The sequence below is a fragment of the Salmo salar genome, chromosome 26 (genome assembly GCF_965601325.2).
Source record: "Salmo salar chromosome 26, fSalSal1, whole genome shotgun sequence".
Classification (NCBI taxonomy): domain Eukaryota; kingdom Metazoa; phylum Chordata; class Actinopteri; order Salmoniformes; family Salmonidae; genus Salmo; species Salmo salar.
Genome location: NC_138316.1, coordinates 31,971,420 through 31,993,739, shown reverse-complemented (window position 1 = coordinate 31,993,739; position 22,320 = coordinate 31,971,420). Strand labels below are relative to the sequence as shown.

The window sequence follows — 22,320 nt, the reverse complement described above, 5'->3', positions numbered from 1 at the left end:
AATCACACTCCTGTGAAATCAAACTGTCCACTTAGGAAGCAACACTGATTGACAATAAATTTCACATGCTGTTGTGCAAATGGAATAGACAACAGGTGGAAATTATAGCCAATTAGCAAGACACTCCCAATAAAGGAGTGGTTCTGCAGGTGGGGACCACAGACCACTTCTCAGTTCCTATGCTTCCTGGCTGATGTTTTGGTCACTTTTGAATGCTGGCGGTGCTTTCACTCTAGTGGTAGCATGAGACGGAGTCTACAACCCACACAAGTGGCTCAGGTAGTGCAGCTCATCCAGGATGGCACATCAATGCGAGCTGTGGCAAGAAGGTTTGCTGTGTCTGTCAGCGTAGTGTCCAGAGCATGGAGGCGCTACCAGGAGACAGGCCAGTACATCAGGAGACATGGAGGAGGCCGTAGGAGGGCAACAACCCAGCAGCAGGACCGCTACCTCCGCCTTTGTGCAAGGAGGAGCAGGAGGAGCACTGCCAGAGCCCTGCAAAATGACCTCCAGCAGGCCACAAATGTGCATGTGTCTGCTCAAACGGTCAGAAACAGACTCCATGAGGGTGGTATGAGGGCCCGACGTCCACAGGTGGGGGTTGTGCTTACAGCCCAACACCGTGCAGGACGTTTGGCATTTGCCAGAGAACACCAAGATTGGCAAATTCGCCACTGGCGCCCTGTGCTCTTCACAGATGAAAGCAGGTTCACACTGAGCACGTGACAGACGTGACAGAGTCTGGAGACGCCGTGGAGAACGTTCTGCTGCCTGCAACATCCTCCAGCATGACCGATTTGGCGGTGGGTCAGTCATGGTGTGGGGGGGCATTTCTTTGGAAGGCCGCACAGCCCTCCATGTGCTCGCCAGAGGTAGCCTGACTGCCATTAGGTACCGAGATGAGATCCTCAGACCCCTTGTGAGACCATATGCTGGTGCGGTTGGCCCTGGGTTCCTCCTAATGCAAGACAATGCTAGACCTCATTTGGCTGGAGTGTGTCAGCAGTTCCTGCAAGAGGAAGGCATTGATGCTATGGACTGGCCCGCCTGTTCCCCAGACCTGAATCCAATTGAGCACATCTGGGCCATCATGTCTCGCTCCATCCACCAACGCCACGTTGCACCACAGATTGTCCAGGAGTTGGCGGATGCTTTAGTCCAGGTCTGGGAGGAGATCCCTCAGGAGACCATCCGTCACCTCATCAGGAGCATGCCCAGGCATTGTAGGGAGGTCATACAGGCACGTGGAGGCCACACACACTACTGAGCCTCATTTTGACTTGTTTTAAGGACATTACATCAAAGTTGGATCAGCCTGTAGTGTGGTTTTCCACTTTAATTTTGAGTGTGACTCCAAATCCAGACCTCCATGGGTTGATAAATTGGATTTCCATTGATTATTTTTGTGTGATTTTGTTGTCAGCACATTCAACTATGTAAAGAAAAAAGTATTTAATAAGATTATTTCTTTCATTCAGATCTAGGATGTGTTGTTTAAGTGTTCCCTTTATTTTTTTGAGCAGTAATATATATATATATGTATATATTAAATGGACTATTCGTCTCTGTGTTTCATAATTTTCCATTAATTTGCAAGGCTGAATGTATCTCACCGGAGAAAGCATCCGAGTGAGCGAAATAGCGCCCCTCTGTCTCTATATGTGCAGGCCATCTATTTGATGCTGTCTGGTCAAAAAGAGTATGACATTGTTGCCGCATGTAGCGTTCAATGCAAGGGAAGCCAGCAAGCATTTGGCCTCCATTCATAAAAAAGTATAAAATAATAGCCAATCAGTGTTGAAATAAACTGAGTGAGCTCAACTGTGAATGATCCTGGTGCACCAAAAAAATGTGTCAAGGGAAGCCAGTTTGGATTTGGCTTCACTCCAATCACGTCACGAGAGCAACACGTCATAGACAGAAACAACTTGAATTGTTGCATCTCATGTTGTTGTCCTCCGGTGGCTAGCTAGCTAAAATGGGACATTTCCTAAATTATCCATAGATGGAGAAAGGGATTTGGAGTTGTGGTTTTACATAATTCTCTGTACTGGCCAATGATGGAGATTCTGATCCAACCATAAATTCATATATGGTGCCCTGACCTGAGAGGATGGAAGTTCAATATGTAGCTAGATGTAGAAGGTTAATGTTAACTAGCTAACATTGCCCATGAAAGGAAGTTAGGCTAGTGAGCAAGCATTTTAGCCAGGTGGCCTAGGACAACAAAAACTAAAAGCATTTACTGTATGACAGAGTCATAGACCGTTTCATCAACATGAAAGAGAGTAGGATGGAATTGGCATTTCTCTACAAGTAGGGTGAGTCAACATGTTTTTTCTACTTGCACGGATGCACACACACACAGAGAAATCAGAACAGCCACATCATATTTAGCGTACATTGATTAGACTAAATTGTATTTGGTATATTTTAGTTGTCTCTGTATTAAACTAGGCATAGGTGATTTGATGAGGGTGAAATGTTGAAGGTGAAATGGTGCTGGAATACTGGAGGCAGCTCCTGTTTTCTCTGCGACTTGCGGTTACTCTCCCTGGTTCTAAATCAATAGTTGTTTAGTAGTCCGAAAATGTGGGAAACATTAACTGACTTGACCATTCTGTAGGTCATGTAACTGTTTGTTACATGCAATATGCTTTGTGGACTTCACAGGACAGATGTTGCTCTCAGGTTTTGTGATGAAACAAAGGTGTGGTTGAATTTATTCTGCCACTGTGTCTTCTTATTGTCTCGGCCTTAGGCCTATATATCACGGTCACAAGGCATATGAACTAGCCTGTATCATATCCGGCCGTGATTGGGAGTCCCATAGGGCGGCGCACAATTGGCCCAGCGTCGTCCTGGTTTGGCCGGGATATGCCGTCATTGTAAATAACAATTTGTTCTTAACTGACTTGCCTAATGTTAGATAATGTTAGACTGATATCATTATATGTGTACTGTAACTAATTAGTCTGTCAAGGTAGAATGATGCTTTCTTACACATAAAGTACACCTGACAAAAGCATTTCCCACAGATCAGGGTGAGGGAATATGTTTCCAAGTAAGATCCAATTCAATACTCACAGTAAGAAACACCCAACAGCTCCAATCAGAGATCCTGTCCAATCTGTCTGTCTGACAGCAGATGGCTGTCTTCTTCTGGTTACTTTATGGGCAGAAGGATGTGCACCACTTTCCTCCATCAATCTGTCAATCCCCCTCCATCCCACCAAATGTTTTTTCCTCACAACAACAACAACAACACTAGCATCTCTGAAAGTGTTGAGATAGAGACAGAACAGGAACTGATTCTGATCGGCACGGAACCATTGTTCCTCTGGGAATAGGATCTGTGTGTGTGCGGGTGTGTATCAGGCTGTGCAGACAAGAGAGTTAACACACAGTAATAACCTCAGGCTGTGACGCAGTAGAGTATGGGGTTGGGCTCTGCTGCAGGCACACATGAAAGGAGGAGAGAGAAGAGAGGGAGAAACTGTAGAAATAGCCAGCTCAGTGGTATATGTGTGATGTCATGGGAAAGAGAGTGAGAGAGAGAAAGAGAGAGAAAGAAAGAAAGAAAGAAAGAAAGAAAGAAAGAAAGAAAGAAAGAAAGAAAGAAAGAAAGAAAGAAAGAAAGAAAGAAAGAAAGAAAGAAAGAGAGGGGCGGAGAGGGAGGAAGGGAGAGAGTGTGAAAGTGGCAGCAAGGGAGAGGTAGTTACGAGAGAAACAGTCAGAAAGAAAGAAAGAGAGAGACAGACATAAACAGAGAGAGAGGGAGTTACCCCTCCTCCCTGTCGGTTGGCACAACCCACCCTCTGTTTGTCTGGGTCCACATATCTGATGCCAAAGTAGTCCTTCTCCAGCAGGTTCAGGTGGTGACAGATGAGATCAAACAGGTACTGTCCCTTTGCATCGCGCTGTAACACATAAGAAAACACTACATGAATAACTCTGAGGAGAGACAACTACTGTCACCAATGTAGGGGTGACAGAGGTGACAACCAGGTAGAGGAGAAACCAGGTAATGCATCTCGCTGTACAACCGTGAAAAACAACACTAGTTAGTAATGTAGGGGTGACAGTGGTTGGTAGCCAGGCAACGACACAGACAGTGACTGACAAAGAGCTAAGGAGGAGAGGGGTGAAGACATGAACAGACACCATGTACAAAGATTTTGGGCTCAAAAGAAACGAGATTTCAATAACACCAGAACATGGTTAATATTTCACCAACCCTGGGGACATATCTGAGGAGAATCAAATATTAATATGCAGAAACAGCCATCTGTGATGTCTCGCTGAAATCTCTACTGCAGAGGAAAAGACATGATGGAGAGAAGCAGTACGGAGAGGTAGACAAGGTGGAAAATGGAGTGGAAGTGGAGCAATGTACACCTGGTGCAGACAGTGATGAGAAGGAAATGTAGAGTGAGAAATTCAATTGGCCCTTCAGTGGAGTGCTGTGACTGGGAAATGGAATAGGCCCTGCTGTGCAGTGCAGTGCATGAGAAATGGAATGGAACCTGTAGTGCAGTGCAGCGCATGACAAATGGAATGGTCCCGCTACTGGAGACTTTTCAGAGAGCGAGAAATGGAATATGCTCTGCCGCTTGCTGCCTGCTCAGGCATAGGTGGTCACTGGGTGACTTGGCTCAGCCCCAGCCTGTCTGATGATGTAATCAGTATCCACCTCAGCCCAGCCTGTCTGATGATGTACTCAGTATCCACCTCAGCCAGTCTGATGATGTATTCAGTATCCACCTCAGCCAGTCTGATGATGTATTCAGTATCCACCTCAGTCCAGCCTGTCTGATGATGTAATCAGTATCCGCCTCAGCCCCAGCCTGTCTGATGATGTAATCAGTATCCACCTCAGCCCCAGCCTGCCTGATGATGTATTCAGTATCCACCTCAGCCCCAGCCTGTCTGATGATGTAATCAGTATCCACCTCAGCCCAGCCTGTCTGATGATGTACTCAGTATCCACCTCAGCCCCAGCCTGTCTGATGATGTAATCAGTATCCACCTCAGCCCCAGCCTGTCTGATGATGTATTCAGTATCCACCTCAGCCCCAGCCTGTCTGATGATGTAATCAGTATCCACCTCAGCCCAGCCTGTCTGATGATGTTATCAGTATCCACCTCAGCCCCAGCCTGTCTGATGATGTCATCAGTATCCACCTCAGCCCCAGCCTGTCTGATGATGTATTCAGTATCCACCTCAGCCCCAGCCTGTCTGATGATGTAATCAGTATCCACCTCAGCCCAGCCTGTCTGATGATGTAATCAGTATCCACCTCAGCCCAGCCTGTCTGTTGATGTTGTCAGTATCCACCTCAGCCCCAGCCTGTCTGATGATGTAATCAGTATCCACCTCAGCCCCAGCCTGTCTGATGATGTAATCAGTATCCACCTCAGCACAGCCTGTCTGATGATGCAATCAGTATCCACCTCAGCCTCAGCCTGTCTGATGATGCAATCAGTATCCACCTCAGCCCAGCCTGTCTGATGATGTCATCAGTATCCACCTCAGCCCCAGCCTGTCTGATGATGTCATCAGTATCCACCTCAGCCCCAGCCTGTCTGATGCTGCAGTCAGTATCCACCTCAGCCCAGCCTGTCTGATGATGTAATCAGTATCCACCTCAGCCCCAGCCTGTCTGATGATGTAATCAGTATCCACCTCAGCCCCAGCCTGTCTGATGATGTATTCAGTATCCACCTCAGCCCCAGCCTGTCTGATGATGTAATCAGTATCCACCTCAGCCCAGCCTGTCTGATGATGTACTCAGTATCCACCTCAGCCACAGCCTGTCTGATGATGTAATCAGTATCCACCTCAGCCCCAGCCTGTCTGATGATGTATTCAGTATCCACCTCAGCCCCAGCCTGTCTGATGATGTAATCAGTATCCACCTCAGCCCAGCCTGTCTGATGATGTAATCAGTATCCACCTCAGCCCAGCCTGTCTGTTGATGTTGTCAGTATCCACCTCAGCCCCAGCCTGTCTGATGATGTAATCAGTATCCACCTCAGCCCCAGCCTGTCTGATGATGTAATCAGTATCCACCTCAGCACAGCCTGTCTGATGATGCAATCAGTATCCACCTCAGCCCCAGCCTGTCTGATGATGCAATCAGTATCCACCTCAGCCCAGCCTGTCTGATGATGTCATCAGTATCCACCTCAGCCCCATCCTGTCTGATGATGTCATCAGTATCCACCTCAGCCCCAGCCTGTCTGATGCTGCAGTCAGTATCCACCTCAGCCCAGCCTGTCTGATAATGTAATCAGTATCCACCTCAGCCCCAGCCTGTCTGATGATGCAATCAGTATCCACCTCAGCCCAGCCTGTCTGATGATGTCATCAGTATCCACCTCAGCCCCAGCCTGTCTGATGATGTCATCAGTATCCACCTCAGCCCCAGCCTGTCTGATGCTGCAGTCAGTATCCACCTCAGCCCAGCCTGTCTGATGATGTAATCAGTATCCACCTCAGCCCAGCCTGTCTGATGATGTAATCAGTATCCACCTCAGCCCAGCCTGTCTGATGATGCAGTCAGTATCCACCTCAGCCCAGCCTGTCTGATGATGCAGTCAGTATCCACCTCAGCCCAGCCTGTCTGATGATGTAATCAGTATCCACCTCAGCCCAGCCTGTCTGATGATGTAATCAGTATCCACCTCAGCCCCAGCCTGTCTGTTGATGTAATCAGTATCCACCTCAGCCCAGCCTGTCTGATGATGCAGTCAGTATCCACCTCAGCCCAGCCTGTCTGATGATGCAGTCAGTATCCACCTCAGTCCAGCCTGTCTGATGATGTAATCAGTATCCACCTCAGCCCAGCCTGTCTGATGATGTAATCAGTATCCACCTCAGCCCCAGCCTGTCTGTTGATGTAATCAGTATCCACCTCAGCCCCAGCCTGTCTGTTGATGTAATCAGTATCTACCTCAGCCCCAGCCTGTCTGATGATGTAATCAGTATCCACCTCAGCCCCAGCCTGTCTGATGATGTAATCAGTATCCACCTCAGCCCCAGCCTGTCTGATGATGTAATCAGTATCCACCTCAGCCCCAGCCTGTCTGATGATGTAATCAGTATCCACCTCAGCCCAGCCTGTCTGATGATGTAATCAGTATCCACCTCAGCCCAGCCTGTCTGATGATGTAATCAGTATCCACCTCAGCCCCAGCCTGTCTGATGATGTAATCAGTATCTACCTCAGCCCCAGCCAGTCTGATGCTGCAGTCAGTCAGTCTATGCCAGGCCTGGGCAATTATTTTCCATGGAGGGCTATATTTTTGCCATCGCAGGCCAGAATCATATTACAGGATTATACATCATGTGTATGACTGTGTTGACAGATACATCTACTGTAAACCACATCCAGATATACTACTTATTTAACTGTTTTAACATGCACAGAAATAAACCACATCCATGTTCTCCTTTTGGTAGGTATTTTCATTATTATACATGCAATGAACTACATGGAGGGAAAGGTACAGTTTCTGACATCGCTATGCGAAGGATTGCTGAGAGGTGAGAGTCAGTAAGAGATGATCTGCACCTTGCCTTGTTATATTTCATCACTGAAAATGTCTGTTCACATACAGTGGCTTGTGAAAGTATTCACCCCCTTGGCAATTTTCCTATTTTGTTGTCGTACAACCTGGAATTAAAATAGATTTTTGGGGGGTTTGTATCATTTGATTTACACAACATGCCTACCACTTTGAATATGCAAAATGAAAACTATTCACCCCCCCAAGTTAATACTTTGTAGAGCCACCTTTTGCAGCAATTACAGCTGCAAGTCTCTTGGGGTATGTCTCTATAAGCTTGGCACATATAGCCACTGGGAATTTTGCCCATTCTTCAAGGCAAAACTGCTCCAGCTCCTTCAAGTTGGTTGGATTCCGCTGGTTTACAGCAATCTTTAAGTCATACCACAGATTCTCAATTGGATTGAGGTCTGGGCTTTGACTAGGTCATTCCAAGACATTTAAATGTTTCCCCTTAAACCACTCGAGTGTTGCTTTAGCAGTATGCTTAGGGTCATTGTCCTGCTGGATGGTGAACTTCCGTCCCAGTCTCAAATCGCTGGAAGACTCAAGAATCTCCCTGTATTTAGCACCATCCATCATTCTTTCAATTCTGACCAGTTTCCTAGTCCCTGCCGATGAAAAACATCCCCACAGCATAATGTTGCCACCACCATGCTTCACTGTTGGGATGGTGTTCTAGGGGTGATGAGAGGTGTTGGATTTGCGCCAGACATAGTGTTTTCCTTGATGGCCAAAAAGCTCAATTTTAGTCTCATCTGACCAGAGTACCTTCTTCCATATGTTTGGGGAGTCTCCCACATGACATGCCTTTTGGCGAACACCAAACATGTTTTCTTATTTTGTTCTTTAAGCCATGGCTTTTTTCTGGCCACTCTTCCGTAAAGCCCAGCTCTGTGGAGTGTATGACTAAAAATGGTCCTATGGACAGATACTCCAATCTACGCTGTGGAGCTTTGCAGCTCCTTCAGGGTTATCTTTGTTGCCTCTCTGATTAATGCCCTCCTTGCCTGGTCCGTGAGAGTTGGTGGGCGGCCCTCTCTTGGCAGGTTTGTTTTGGTGCCATTTTCTTTCAATTTTTTAATAATGGATTTAATGGTGCTCAATGGGATGTTCAAAGTTTCGGATATTTTTTTATAACCCAACCCAGATCTGTACTTCTCCACAACTTTGTCCCTGACCTGTTTGGAGAGCTCCTTGGTCTTGGTGGTACCTCTTGCTTAGTGGTACCCCTTGCTTAGTGGTGTTGCAGACTCTAGGGCCTTTCAGAGGTGTATATATACTGAGATCATGTGACAGATCATGTGACACTTAGAATGCAGACAGAATGACTTTATTTAACTAATTATGTGACTTCTGAAGGTAATTGGTTGAACCAGAACTTTTTTAGGGGCTTCATTGCAACGGGGGTGAATACATACAGTCATGTGGTTAAGAGTGTAGTGCCAGTCATTAAAACTCATTTTTTTCAACCACTCCACAAATTTCTTGTTAACAAACTATAGTTTTGGCAAGTCAGTTAGGACATCTACTTTGTGCATGACACAAGTCATTTTTCCAACAATTGTTTACAGACAGATTATTTCACTTATAACTCACTATCACAATTTCAGTGGGTCAGAAGTTTACATACAGTTGACTGTGCCTTTAAACAGCTTGGAAAATTCTAGAAAATGATGTCATGGCTTTAGAAGCTTCCGATAGGCTAATTTACATAATTTGAGTCAATTGAAGGTGTACCTGTGGATGTATTTCAAGGCCTACCTTCAAACTCAGTGTCTCTTTGCTTGACATCATGGGAAAATCTAAAGAAATCAGCCAAGACCTCAGAAAAACAATTGTAGACCTCCACAAGTCTGGTTCATCCTTGGGAGCAATTTCCAAACGCCTGAAGGTACCACGTTCATCTGTACAAACAATAGTACGCAAGTATAAACCCCATGGGACCACGCAGCCGTCATACCGCTCAGGAAAGAGACGCGTTCTGTCTCCTAGAGATGAACGTACTTTGGTGTGAAAAGTGCAAATCAATCCCAGAACAACAGCAAAGGACCTTGTGAATATGCTGGAGGAAACAGGTACAAAATTATCTATATCCACAGTAAAACGAGTCCTATATCGACAACCTGAAAGGCCGCTCAGCAAGGAAGAAGCCACTGCTCCAAAACCGCCATAAAAATGCCAGACTATGGTTTGCAACTGCACATGGGGACAAAGATTGTACTTTTTGGAGAAATGTCTTCTGGTCTGATGAAACAAAAATAGAACTGTTTGGCCATAATGACCATCACTATGTTTGGAGGAAAAAGGGGGATGCTTGCAAGCCGAAGAACACCATCCTAACCGTGAAGCATGGGGGTGACAGCATCATGTTGTGGGGGTGATTTGCTGAAGGAGGGACTGATGCACTTCACAAAATAGATGACATCATGAGGAAAGGAAAATTATGTGGATATATTGAAGCAACATCTCAAGACATCAGTCAGGAAGTTAAAGCTTGGTCGCAAATGGGTCTTCCAAATGGACAATGACCCCAAGCATACTTCCAAAGTTGTGGCAAAATGGCTTAAGGACAACAAAGTCAAGGTATTGGAGTGGCCATCACAAAGCCCTGACCCCAATCCTATAGCATATTTGTGGGCAGAACTGAAAAAGCGTGTGCGAGCAAGGAGGCCTACAAACCTGACTCAGTTACACCAGCTCTGTCAGGAGGAATGGGCCAAAATCCACCCAACTTATTGTGGGAAGCTTGTGGAACACTACCCAAATCGTTTGACCCAAGTTAAACAATTTAAAGGCAATGCTACCAAATACTAATTGAGTGTATGTAAACTTCTGACCCACTGGGAATGTGACGAAAGAAACACAAGCTGAAATAAATCATTCTCTCTACTATTATTCTGACATTTCACATTCTTAAAATAAAGTGGTGATCCTAACTGACCTAAGACAGGGAATTTTTACTAGGATTAAATGTCAGGAATTGTGAAAAACTGAGTTTAAATGTATTTGGCTAAGGTGCATGTAAACTTCAGACTTCAACTGTATACACGCACCACTTTTCAGTTTTTTATTTTAGCGAATTTTTTGAAACGAGTCATTTTTTACATTTCACTTCACCAATTTGGACTATTTTGTGTATGTCCAATACATGAAATCCAAATAAAAATCTATTTAAATCACAGGTTGTAATGCAACAAAATCGGAAAAATGCCAAGGGGGATGAATTCTTTTGCAAAGTACTGTAAATAGGTTGACCCAAAAAGTACAAACATCTTCTGAGCATGACTCCTAATCTTTGGAAAGTTTTGTTAATCAAGGGATCTATAGAACCTTGTCTGTGACATTGTTTTGAATAGTTCTCCAATCACTGCATCAGACTGAAGATGGATAAGCTCATGTTGCAGGTCAATGGGAGCATTATCCACATACTTCTCTCCCTGGTCATCTGATAGGGAGCAGACTAGTATCAAATCAAATCAAATGTATTTATAAAGGCTTCTTACATCAGCTGATATCTCAAAGTGTTGTGCAGAAACCCAGCCTAAAACCCCAAACAGCAAGCAATGCAGGTGTAGAAGCACGGTGGCTAGGAAAAACTCCATAGAAAGGCCAGAACCTAGGAAGAAACCTAGAGAGGAACCAGGCTATGAGGGGTGGCCAGTCCTCTTCTGGCTGTGCCGGGTGGAGATTATAACAGAACATGGCCAAGATGTTCAAATGTTCATAGATGACCAGCAGGGTCAAATAATAATAGTAGTGTCAGAAGGTGGGTGAGATTGTTGGCTTCTACTTGGCAGGTCAGGAGGAGTAATTTTCCCTTGAAGGCTTTTACAAGGTAGTTTGGAATTCAGTTCATTCATGACGGCCATGATGTCCACGGTGAAGGCAAAATCAGCCAACCATTATTTTTCTTGCAGTTGAGGGAAATCCACATATTTTCCTTTCATTTGCAAAAACTCATCTCATGTTTGGGAGGTAGGGGAGATCTGCATGACCAGACTCTGTCTCTTCCAACAGTGAGACAAACTGCCTGTGGTTTAAAGATTTTGCTCTTATGAAGTTTACCACTTTAGTGACTGTATCCACAACATGGCTCATTTTCAGAACACATTTACAGAGCACCTCCTGATGAATAATGCAATGTAGGAAAATCATTTTCTGATCTGGCTTCAGCTCAGCTACTTGTTCTTGTATCCTTTTCAAAAACCAATGTTTTTTCCTGTCAAGTTTGGGCACCCATCAGTGGTCACACTGGATATATTTTCAAAACTCAGTCCCAGCTTTGCCACGCACTTATTAACCTCCTCCAATAAATCTTTCCCTGTGGTTGTGCTCTTCATTGACAGTACTGAAGCTCCTCTGTAGTTACAAAGTCTGGGGTTATGCCTCTGAAGAAAATCAACAACTGCGCCGTGTCATGTGCATCACTGTTCTCATCCAGGACCAAGGAGAAATAGGTGAAATCCTTTACCTTGTCTTTCAACTGTTGTTCCATATTCTCTGCGATGTTCTCAACACGCCGTGTCACTGTTCGTCTTGACAGGGAAACATTTTCAAACAACTCTTTCTTGTTGGGGCAAAGTATTGCTGCAGAGTCAAATAAAAATTCTTTCATGAATTCGCCCTCAGCGAATGGCTTGCTATGTTTCGCAATTTTGTGGGACAGTACATAGCTAGCTCTCGCAATTCCGTCATTTGCTGAATGCAGTTTTGTGAAAAGTCCTTGCTGCTTTTGCAACTGAGAAAGCAACTCTTTCGATGCATTTGCCCTCTGCTCAGAATGCATATTCCTATATTTCTCTGCATGCTTCGTCTGGAAGTGTCGGGACAAGTTGTAGTCTTTCAAGACAGTGATGCTTTCTTTGCACACTAAGCACACAGCTTTCCCTGATTCCTCAATAAATAAATATTTCAATGTCCACTCTTGCTGGAACACTCTACATTCATTGTCTACTTTAAATGTGTTTTTTTTATCTTTGAAAAAATAATTTATGCACAATTTCGAGCGAGCTATGACGTGTCTGTCAGCCTGCCTGTCACTGTCTGTCCTCATGCAATTGTTATTTATAGGTGCCTTCAAAATAAATGACCCACAAGCGGTGAGAGTTAAATCATAACACAAAGGCGGGTATTCATTGGGCTTTTTATTTGAATAACAAATACCTTATTCAAAACTTTACTATAGCAAATTACGTGATCTGAGCATGATTCCGTGGGCATATTGAATCAGGTCGCGGGCCGCATACGGCCCTGGGATGGCCTTTACCCAGGCCTGTTCTAGACCCTGGTGCGTTGATTAGTGAGGACAGCTGGGACAGTCACAGGTGGGGGCTCATGCCTTTCTACTCCCTCTGTACCTTCTAGCCAATATTACTGAAATTCTACACCATGTAAAGGTTCACAATTGTGCACTTCTCAGGCATTGATTAATACATGCTAACGCAGCAGCCCGCTACAGTACAGCCCAGCAGTAGTATGTGGCCCAGCATGGAGACAGCTGTGTTTAGTGGCAGCTAAAACTCACACACTCTACTCTACTGTAATATGAATGACCCAGGCCTAGTAATATGAATGGCCCAGGCCCAGTAATATGAATGGCCCAGGCCCAGTAATATGAATGGCCCAGGCCCAGTAATATGAATGACCCAGGCCCAGTAATATGAATGACCCAGGTCCAGTAATATGAATGACCCAGACCCAGTAATATGAATGACCCAGGCCCAGTAATATGAATGACCCAGGCCCAGTAATATGAATGACCCAGGCCCAGTAATATGAATGACCCAGGCCCAGTAATATGAATGGCCCAAGCCCAGTAATATGAATGGCCCAGGCCCAGTAATATGAATGGCCCAGGTCCAGTAATATGAATGGCCCAGGCCCAGTAATATGAATGTCCCAGGCCCAGTAATATGAATGACCCAGGCCCAGTAATATGAATGACCCAGGCCCAGTAATATGAATGGCCCAGGCCCAGTAATATGAATGGCCCAAGCCCAGTAATATGAATGACCCAGGCCCAGTAATATGAATGGCCCAGGCCCATTAATATGAATGGCCCAGGCCCAGTAATATGAATGACCCAGGTCCAGTAATATGAATGACCCAGGCCCAGTAATATGAATGGCCCAGGCCCAGTAATATGAATGACCCAGGCCCAGTAATATGAATGGCCCAGTAATAAGAATGGCCCAGTTTACCACCATAAAACACATCAGCAGAGCTGAGGCTGGCATCTGGCAAAGCCCTAGGTGACTGTATGGCTCAGTGTTAGCGCTGAGGATGCATCACAAATGGCGCCATACTCGCTATATAGTGCACTACTTTTGACCAGAACCATATAGGGAATAGTGTGCTATTTGGTATGCAGACAGAATGTTCTGAATGTTAAAGCTGGTTAGCACCACAGAAGCCTGACCTTTTCCAGTCTCTCTATGGGATCTCACATCCACTGGCTACTGTCTCTGTCCAGTATGTCACCGTCACAACAGCTATACCACACACACTGAGGACTATTCTCCACGACACGAAGCGCTGACTCGCACTCCCTTAAAATACAGTCATCCTGCAGGTCTGAGAGTGGCAGGCAGACACAAACACAGCTCCACAGAAGCACATACAGAGACACTGCACCAACGCATATAGTACATGCTTCCTATATAAGCTACATAACTTATCTACAGCCAAAATGAGGCAGACAGCCTCTCTAATTAATCACAGTGTGTGTGATGTTATTTATGGCAACTGTGTTTACTGAAAGACAACAAAACACAGAGCCCTTCATCACAACGGGTCTGAACATTTAGGAATGAAATTAACTGGAACCCAAACACAGAATTTCATTCATTAGACTAATCCTAGGATTTCTCCCAAATGGCTCCCTATTTCCTTCATTGTGCACTACGCCTATACAGAGAATATGGTGCCATTTTGGATGCACTCAACAATCTCTGTCCCTCACCAGGAACAACAACACTTTACATATTTAGCAGACACTCTTATCCAGAGCAATTAGGGTTAAGTGCCTTGTTCAAGGACAAATTGACATATTTTTCACCTAGGGGATTCAAACCAGCAACCTTTCAGTTACTGGCACTACACTCTTAACCACTAGGCTACCTGCCACCATTAGCACTTAGCAGTCACTAAGCAGCTTAAATACTGTATTATGGCTACATAAGCACCACTGCACATTGCACGTACATACAGCTGACCTCAACTTGTACTGAATGTATACTTTGCATATTGATGAGATAAATTCAACTTTAAAAAGTTGAGAGCAGTACCCCTGGAACAGAAACAGCAGTACTGAAGCAGGGCTGAAGACAATGACTGTATATATTATAGGACTGAAGCAGGGCTGAAGACAATGACTGTATATATTAGAGGACTGAAGCAGGGCTGAAGACAATGACTGTATATATTAGAGGACTGAAGCAGGGCTGAAGGCAATGACTGTATATATTACAGGACTGAAGCAGGGCTGAAGACAATGACTGTATATATTAGAGGACTGAAGCAGGGCTGAAGACAATGACTGTATATATTATAGGACTGAAGCAGGGCTGAAGACAATGACTGTATATATTAGAGGACTGAAGCAGGGCTGAAGAGAATGACTGTACATATTATAGGACTGAAGCACGGCTGAAGACAATGACTGTATATATTAGAGGACTGAAGCAGGGCTGAAGACAATGACTGTATATATTACAGGACTGAAGCAGGGCTGAAGACAATGACTGTATATATTAGAGGACTGGAGCAGGGCTGAAGACAATGACTGTATATATTATAGGACTGAAGCAGGGCTGAAGGCAATGACTGTATATATTATAGGACTGAAGCAGGGCTGAAGACAATGACTGTATATATTATAGGACTGAAGCAGGGCTGAAGACAATGACTGTATATATTAGAGGACTGAAGCAGGGCTGAAGACAATGACTGTATATATTAGAGGACTGAAGCAGGGCTGAAGACAATGACCGTATATATTAGAGGACTGAAGCAGGGCTGAAGACAATGACTGTATATATTAGAGGACTGAAGCAGGGCTGAAGACAATAACTGTATATATTATAGGACTGAAGCAGGGCTGAAGGCAATGACTGTATATATAATAGGACTGAAGCTAAAGCGTATTGATCCGATGCAAAGCAAAGCGGTCTCTGATGTCCCTATGGGAATAAGCACAGAGACGAGCTACTGTGGAGGAACAAAAACTATGTAGGAAAACGCTGTATTGTACAATATAGATTTGTGGGGAGTGTGGATATGTTATGTTAATGCGGGGTACCATGTTTTGGTACAGTATTCTACTGCTTTGCTCTACCACCTACCATCTACCACCTACCATCTACCAACACCATCATCTCCACTTTACTGTTGAACATAACAGATATGTTAATACAGAGAGGATGGGGTTATAGAAGGTTTAATGAGTGAGGTTTAATCAGAGATAATGGATGCATCTCATCTCAGAATGAACAAAGGAAAGCTACTGATGACTTTCAATGTGGCATCTTCATTGTATAGTATGGACTTATTATGAGCTTCATTCAGTGTGTGTGTGTGTGTTTGTGCATGCCTGCATGCATTTGTGTGTGTGTGTGTGTGTGTGTGTGTGTGTGTGTGTGTGTGTGTGTGTGTGTGGTGTGTGTGTGTGTAGTGCAAGTACACATACAGTATTTCTTATTTCTTCTCTACCCACTTTCTAATCTACAGAACACCATTACTGCCAGTGAATAACACCACCCACTTTCTAATCTACAGAACACCATTACTGCCAGTGAATACGACCACCCACTTTCTAATCTACAGAACACCATTACTGCCAGTGAATAACACCACCCACTTTCTAATCTACAGAACACCATTACTGCCAGTGAATACGACCACCCACTTTCTAATCTACAGAACACCATTACTGCCAGTGAATAACACCACCCACTTTCTAATCTACAGAACACCATTACTGCCAGTGAATACGACCACCCACTTTCTAATCTACAGAACACCATTACTGCCAGTGAATAACACCACCCACTTTCTAATCTACAGAACATCATTACTGCCAGTGAATACGACCACACACTTTCTAATCTACAGAACACCATTACTGCCAGTGAATATGACCACCCACTTTCTAATCTACAGAACACCATTACTGCCAGTGAATAACACCACCCACTTTCTAATCTACAGAACACCATTACTGCCAGTGAATAACACCACCCACTTTCTAATCTACAGAACACCATTACTGCCAGTGAATACGACCACCCACTTTCTAATCTACAGAACACCATTACTGCCAGTGAATACGACCACCCACTTTCTAATCTACAGAACACCATTACTGCCAGTGAATAACACCACCCACTTTCTAATCTACAGAACACCATTACTGCCAGTGAATACGACCACCCACTTTCTAATCTACAGAACACCATTACTGCCAGTGAATACGACCATCCACTTTCTAATCTACAGAACACCATTACTGCCAGTGAATACGACCATCCACTTTCTAATCTACAGAACACCATTACTGCCAGTGAATACGACCACCCACTTTCTAGGAGTAACTGAGCTTCACTCCAGTAAATTCATCAGCTACTTTTTAATCACACTGGCTGGCCCTCTTAGCACTGTTAGAACGTTTTCCTAATAGCCATCACACTCTAATTACCAACCAAGAATAAGAGGCTTTCGCTTTAGGAAGTAAACTGCTGCAGCTTTGGGTTCAAATACTTTATCTGTGTTTGATTGAGCTTGACTGGCATAATGCAACAATGCAAGAGTCCCAAAACATCAAACGCCACATATCTGGAACTCCAGGCAGGCTACATAAAACGGTAAAAGTATTTGAAAGGTTTCAAATACTATTTGAACCCACATTTAAGCTACAGTACTGTGTCTCCACGCAGAGTCCTTGACTTACTGGGAGAGAAAGAGAGAGAGTCACCTAAGCCAGCTGGTCCTGGGGCTCTGTTCACAAACACAAACAGACCCCACAGAGCTCCAGGACAACAACACAATTAGACCCAACCAAATCAGGCAGGGTCTACAGTCAATCACGGATTGCAAAAAGAAAACCAGTCCCGTCGCGGAAATCGACGTCTTGTGCCCAGACAAATTAAACAACTTATTTGCTCGCTTTGAGGACAATACAGTGGCACTGACACGGCCCACTACCAAAGCCTGTGGGCTCTCCTTCACTGTGGCCAACGTGAGTAAAACATTTAAACGTGTTAACCCTCGCAAGGCTGCCGGCCCAGACGGCATCCCTAGCCGCGTCCTCAGAGCATGCGCAGACCAGCTGGCCGGTGTGTTTACAGACATATTCAATCAATCCCTATTCCAGTCTGCTGTCCCCACATGCTTCAAGATGGCCACCATTGTTCCTGTTCCCAAGAAAGCTAAGGTAACTGAACTAAATGACTATCGCCCCATAGCACTCACTTCTGTCATCAGGAAGTGCTTTGAGAGACTAGTCAAGGATCATCCTATACAGTCATTGTGTTTACTTGATAGCTACCTACACAAATAGCTAGCTAGAACAAAGTGTTAATAAGATAAAAATTAATTAAAAAGATTTTTGACCCACTCCAATTTGCTTACCGCCCCAATAGGTCCACAGACGACGCAATTGCCATCACACTGCACACTGCCCTAACCCATCTGGACAAGAGGAATACCTATGTAAGAATGCTGTTCATTGACTACAGCTCAGCATTTAACACCATAGTACCCTCCAAACTCGTCATTAAGCTCGAGACCCAGGGTCTTGACCCCGCCCTGTGCACATGGGTCCTGGACTTTGATGGGTCGCCCCAAGGTGGTGAAGATAGGAAACAACATCTCCACCCCACTGATCCTCAACACTGGGGCTCCACAAGGGTGCGTTCTCAGCCCTCTCCTGTACTTTGTGTTCACCCATGACTGCGTGGCCATGCACGCCTCCAACTCAATCATCAAGACACTACAGTGGGAGGCTTGATTATCAACAACGACGAGACGGCCTACAGGGAGGAGGTGAGGGCCCTCGGAGTGTGGTGTCAGGAAAATAACCTCTCATTCAATGCCAACACAACGAAGGAGATGATCGTGGAATTCAGGCAACAGCAGAGGGAGCACCCCCCCCCCCCCAATCCACATCGATGGGACAGCAGTGCAGAAGGTGGAAAGTTATACGTTCCTTGGCGTACACATCACGAACAAACTGAAATGGTCCACCCAAAAAGACAGTGTGGTGAAGAAGGCGCAGCAGCGCCTCTTCAACCTCAAGAGGCTAAAGAAATTTGGCTTGTCACCTAAAACACTCACAAACTTTTACAGATGCACAATCGAGAGCATCCTGTTGGGCTGTATCACCGCCTGGTACGGCAACTGCACCGCCCTCAACCGCAAGGCTCTCCAGAGGGTAGTGTGGTCTGCACAACGCATCACTGGGGCAAACTACCTGCCCTCCAGGACACCTACAGCACCCGATGTCACAGGAAGGCCAGAAAGATCATCAAGGACAACAACCATCCGAGCCACTGCCTGTTCACCCCGCTATTATGCAGAAGGCGAGGTCAGTACAGGTGCACCGAGACACTGAAAAACACCTTCTATCTCAAGGCCATCAGACTGTTAAACAGCCATAACTAACATAAAGGCTGCTACCAACATACAGACTCAAATCTCTGGCCACTTTAACCTGTTGGGGCTAGGGGGCAGTATTTTCACGGCCGGATAAAAAACGTACCCGATTTAAACTGGTTACTACTCTTGCCCAGAAACGAGAATATGCATATAATTAGATTTGGATAGAAAACGCTCTAAAGTTTCTAAAACTGTTTGAATGGTGTCTGTGAGTATAACAGAACTCATATGGCAGGCCAAAACCTGAGAAGATTCCATACAAGAAGTGCCCTGTCTGACAATTTGTTGTCCTTCTGTTGCATCTCTATCGAAAATACAGCATCTGTGCTGTAACGTGACACTTTCTAAGGCTTCCATTGGCTCTCTAAAGCCGCCAGAAAGTGGAATGGGGTGTCTGCTGTATCTGGGCAAAGTTCAGCAGCAGAGTTTGTAAGTGGTCAGCCTGGGGACAGTGAGACTGAGATGCGCGTTCACGAGACTTCTCCATTTTTTTCTTTCAGCCTTTGAATGAATACAACGTTGCCCGGTTGGAATATTATCGCTATTTTACGAGAAAAATCGCGTAAAAATTGATTTTAAACAGCGTTTGACATGCTTCTAAGTATGGTAATGGATTATTTAGAATTTTTCTGTCACGAAATGCGCTCGCGCATTACCCTTCGGATAGTGACCTGAACACACAAACAAAACGGAGGTATTTGGATATAACTATGGATTATTTGGAACCAAAACAACATTTGTTGTTGAAGTAGAAGTCCTGGGAGTGCATTCTGACGAAGAACAGCAAAGGTAATCTAATTTTTCTAATAGTAATTCTGAGTTTAGTGAGCCCCAAACTTGGTGGGTGTCAAATTAGCTAGCCTGTGATGGCCGAGCTATGTACTCAGAATATTGCAAAATGTGCTTTCGCCGAAAAGCTATTTTAAAATCTGACACCGTGATTGCATAAAGGAGTTCTGTATCTATAATTCTTAAAATAATTGTTCTGTATTTTGTCAATGTTTATCATGAGTAATTTAGCAAATTCACCAGAAGTTTTCGGTGGGTATGCTAGTTCTGAACATCACATGCTAATGTAAAAAGCTGTTTTTTGATATAAATATGAACTTGATTGAACAAAACATGCATGTATTGTATAACATAATGTCCTAGGAGTGTCATCTGATGAAGATCATCAAAGGTTAGTGCTGCATTTAGCTGTGGTTTTGGTTTTTGTGACATATATGTTTGCTTTGAAAATGGCTGTGTGATTATTTTTGGCAGGGTACTCTCCTGACATAATCTAATGTTTTGCTTTCGCTGTAAAGCCTTTTTGAAATCGGACAATGTGGTTAGATTAACGAGAGTCTTGTCTTTAAAATGGTGTAAAATAGTCATATGTTTGAGAAATTGAAGTTTTTGCATTTTTGAGGTATTTGTATTTCGCGCCACGCGATTCCACTGGCTGTTGACTAGGGTGGGACGCAAACGTCCCACCTAGCCCATAGAAGTTAATAAATGGATTTAATAAAGGTATCACGTGTCACTTTAAATAACGCCACTTTAATAATGTTTACATATCCTACATTACTCATCTCATATGTATATACTGCTCTATACCATCTACTGCATCTTGCCTATGCCACATGGCCATCGCTCATCCATATATTTATATGTACATATTCTTATTCCATCCCTTTACTTAGATTTGTGTGTATAAGGTAGTTGTTGTAGAATTGTTAGATTACTTCTTAGATATTACTGCACTGTCGGAACTAGAAGCACAAGCATTTCGCTACACTCGCATTAACATCTGCTACTCATGTGTATGTGACCAATAAAATTTGATAAGATTTGATTTGACAACACTGTAAATAGACAAAATATGACATTTGAAATGTTTTATTGTTTATTTCACTTTTGTTTATTATCTATTTCACTTGCTTTGGCGATGTAAACATGTTTCACATGCAAATAAAGCCACTTAAATTGAAATTGAGAGAGAGAGCGAGGGAGAGAGAGAGATTATGATTGTATTGTCATGTCCCCTTCTCCAAGCCGGGATGTTACTGGGGACATTATTAATGCCAGGCAATTTGATTTAGCTCTCTGGGCCGTTTCTGTGGCTGCATCCCAAATGGAACCGTCTTCCCTACATAGTGCACTACTTTTGGACAGGGGCCTATGGGCCATGGTCAAAAGTAATGCACTATATAGGAAATAAAGTGCCTTTTGGGATGCAGCCTGAGTCGCTCTGTGGCGTGGACAAATGGTGTGTGTGGTGCCTCGAGGCCCAAGGCCCTCTTTACGGGGTGGGCAGGAGGGGGCAGAAGGGGGTGTGTGGTCTGCCCCCATCCCAAGGGTGGCAGGTGAGGATGGGCAGCCTTGTGATATCAGCCACCTACCTCCCATTACATGGGTAATGGGATTAGCAAAGGGAAGGAATGTTTAAACACGAAGAAGGGCTTGAAGGAGGGAGGGAGAGAAGGAGGGGAGGGAGAGGAGGGAGGAAGGGTGAGGAGTGAGGATGGGAGGGAGGGAGGTGGGTAGGTAGGTAGGGGGACATTAGTCATTTGTTGAACCAAGCTGATGCTGATATTGATGCTCCATCATAGAAGTAATAAAAGTGACACACACAGAGAGAGGAAAAATACTGGGGCCAAATGATCTTGAGTCCATAATTTTAGATCCGGTCGTCAGGCGGCAGGCCGCTCAGCAGCAGACTCCTCTCTTGGTCCTCCACGGCCAACCCAGGCCTCACTTTAGATGAATTATTGAAATGGGTTCCATATCAGCCAGGGAAACACAGCATTAATATGTGATGGTGTCATATTAAGCTGCAGGTGGATGGAAGATTGCAACAACCGAGGAATGGAGTCTAAATGGTTGTTGTGCACCAGGCACTAGACAGTCAGCGACAGGGTTGCAAAGGGTTGGAAACTTTCCGGGAAATTTTCCATGGGAAGATAAGCCCGGGAATTTTGCTTAAATTCATAAAAAAATTGGCTTATAACAGTGAACCTTTTTTGTGGGATACACATAAGGCAATTCTAGGTCTTGTCCATATTTTGCTTAAACTATCCCCAATTCAATGGAATTGCAACCCTCTGCATG

The 22,320-nt window shown here is 44.5% G+C and overlaps 1 protein-coding gene across 1 annotated transcript in view; it reads right to left on the bottom strand.

Annotated features, from left to right (window-relative positions):
• The window catches only part of LOC106587600 (FERM domain-containing protein 5), a 125,091-nt gene that overhangs the window by 23,594 nt on the left and 79,177 nt on the right, over positions 1-22,320 (bottom strand). Inside the window, exon 2 of the mRNA XM_045708769.2 lies at positions 3,816-3,920. Coding sequence (XP_045564725.1) covers positions 3,816-3,920 — 105 coding nt within the window. The remainder of the gene's footprint in view (positions 1-3,815; positions 3,921-22,320) is intronic.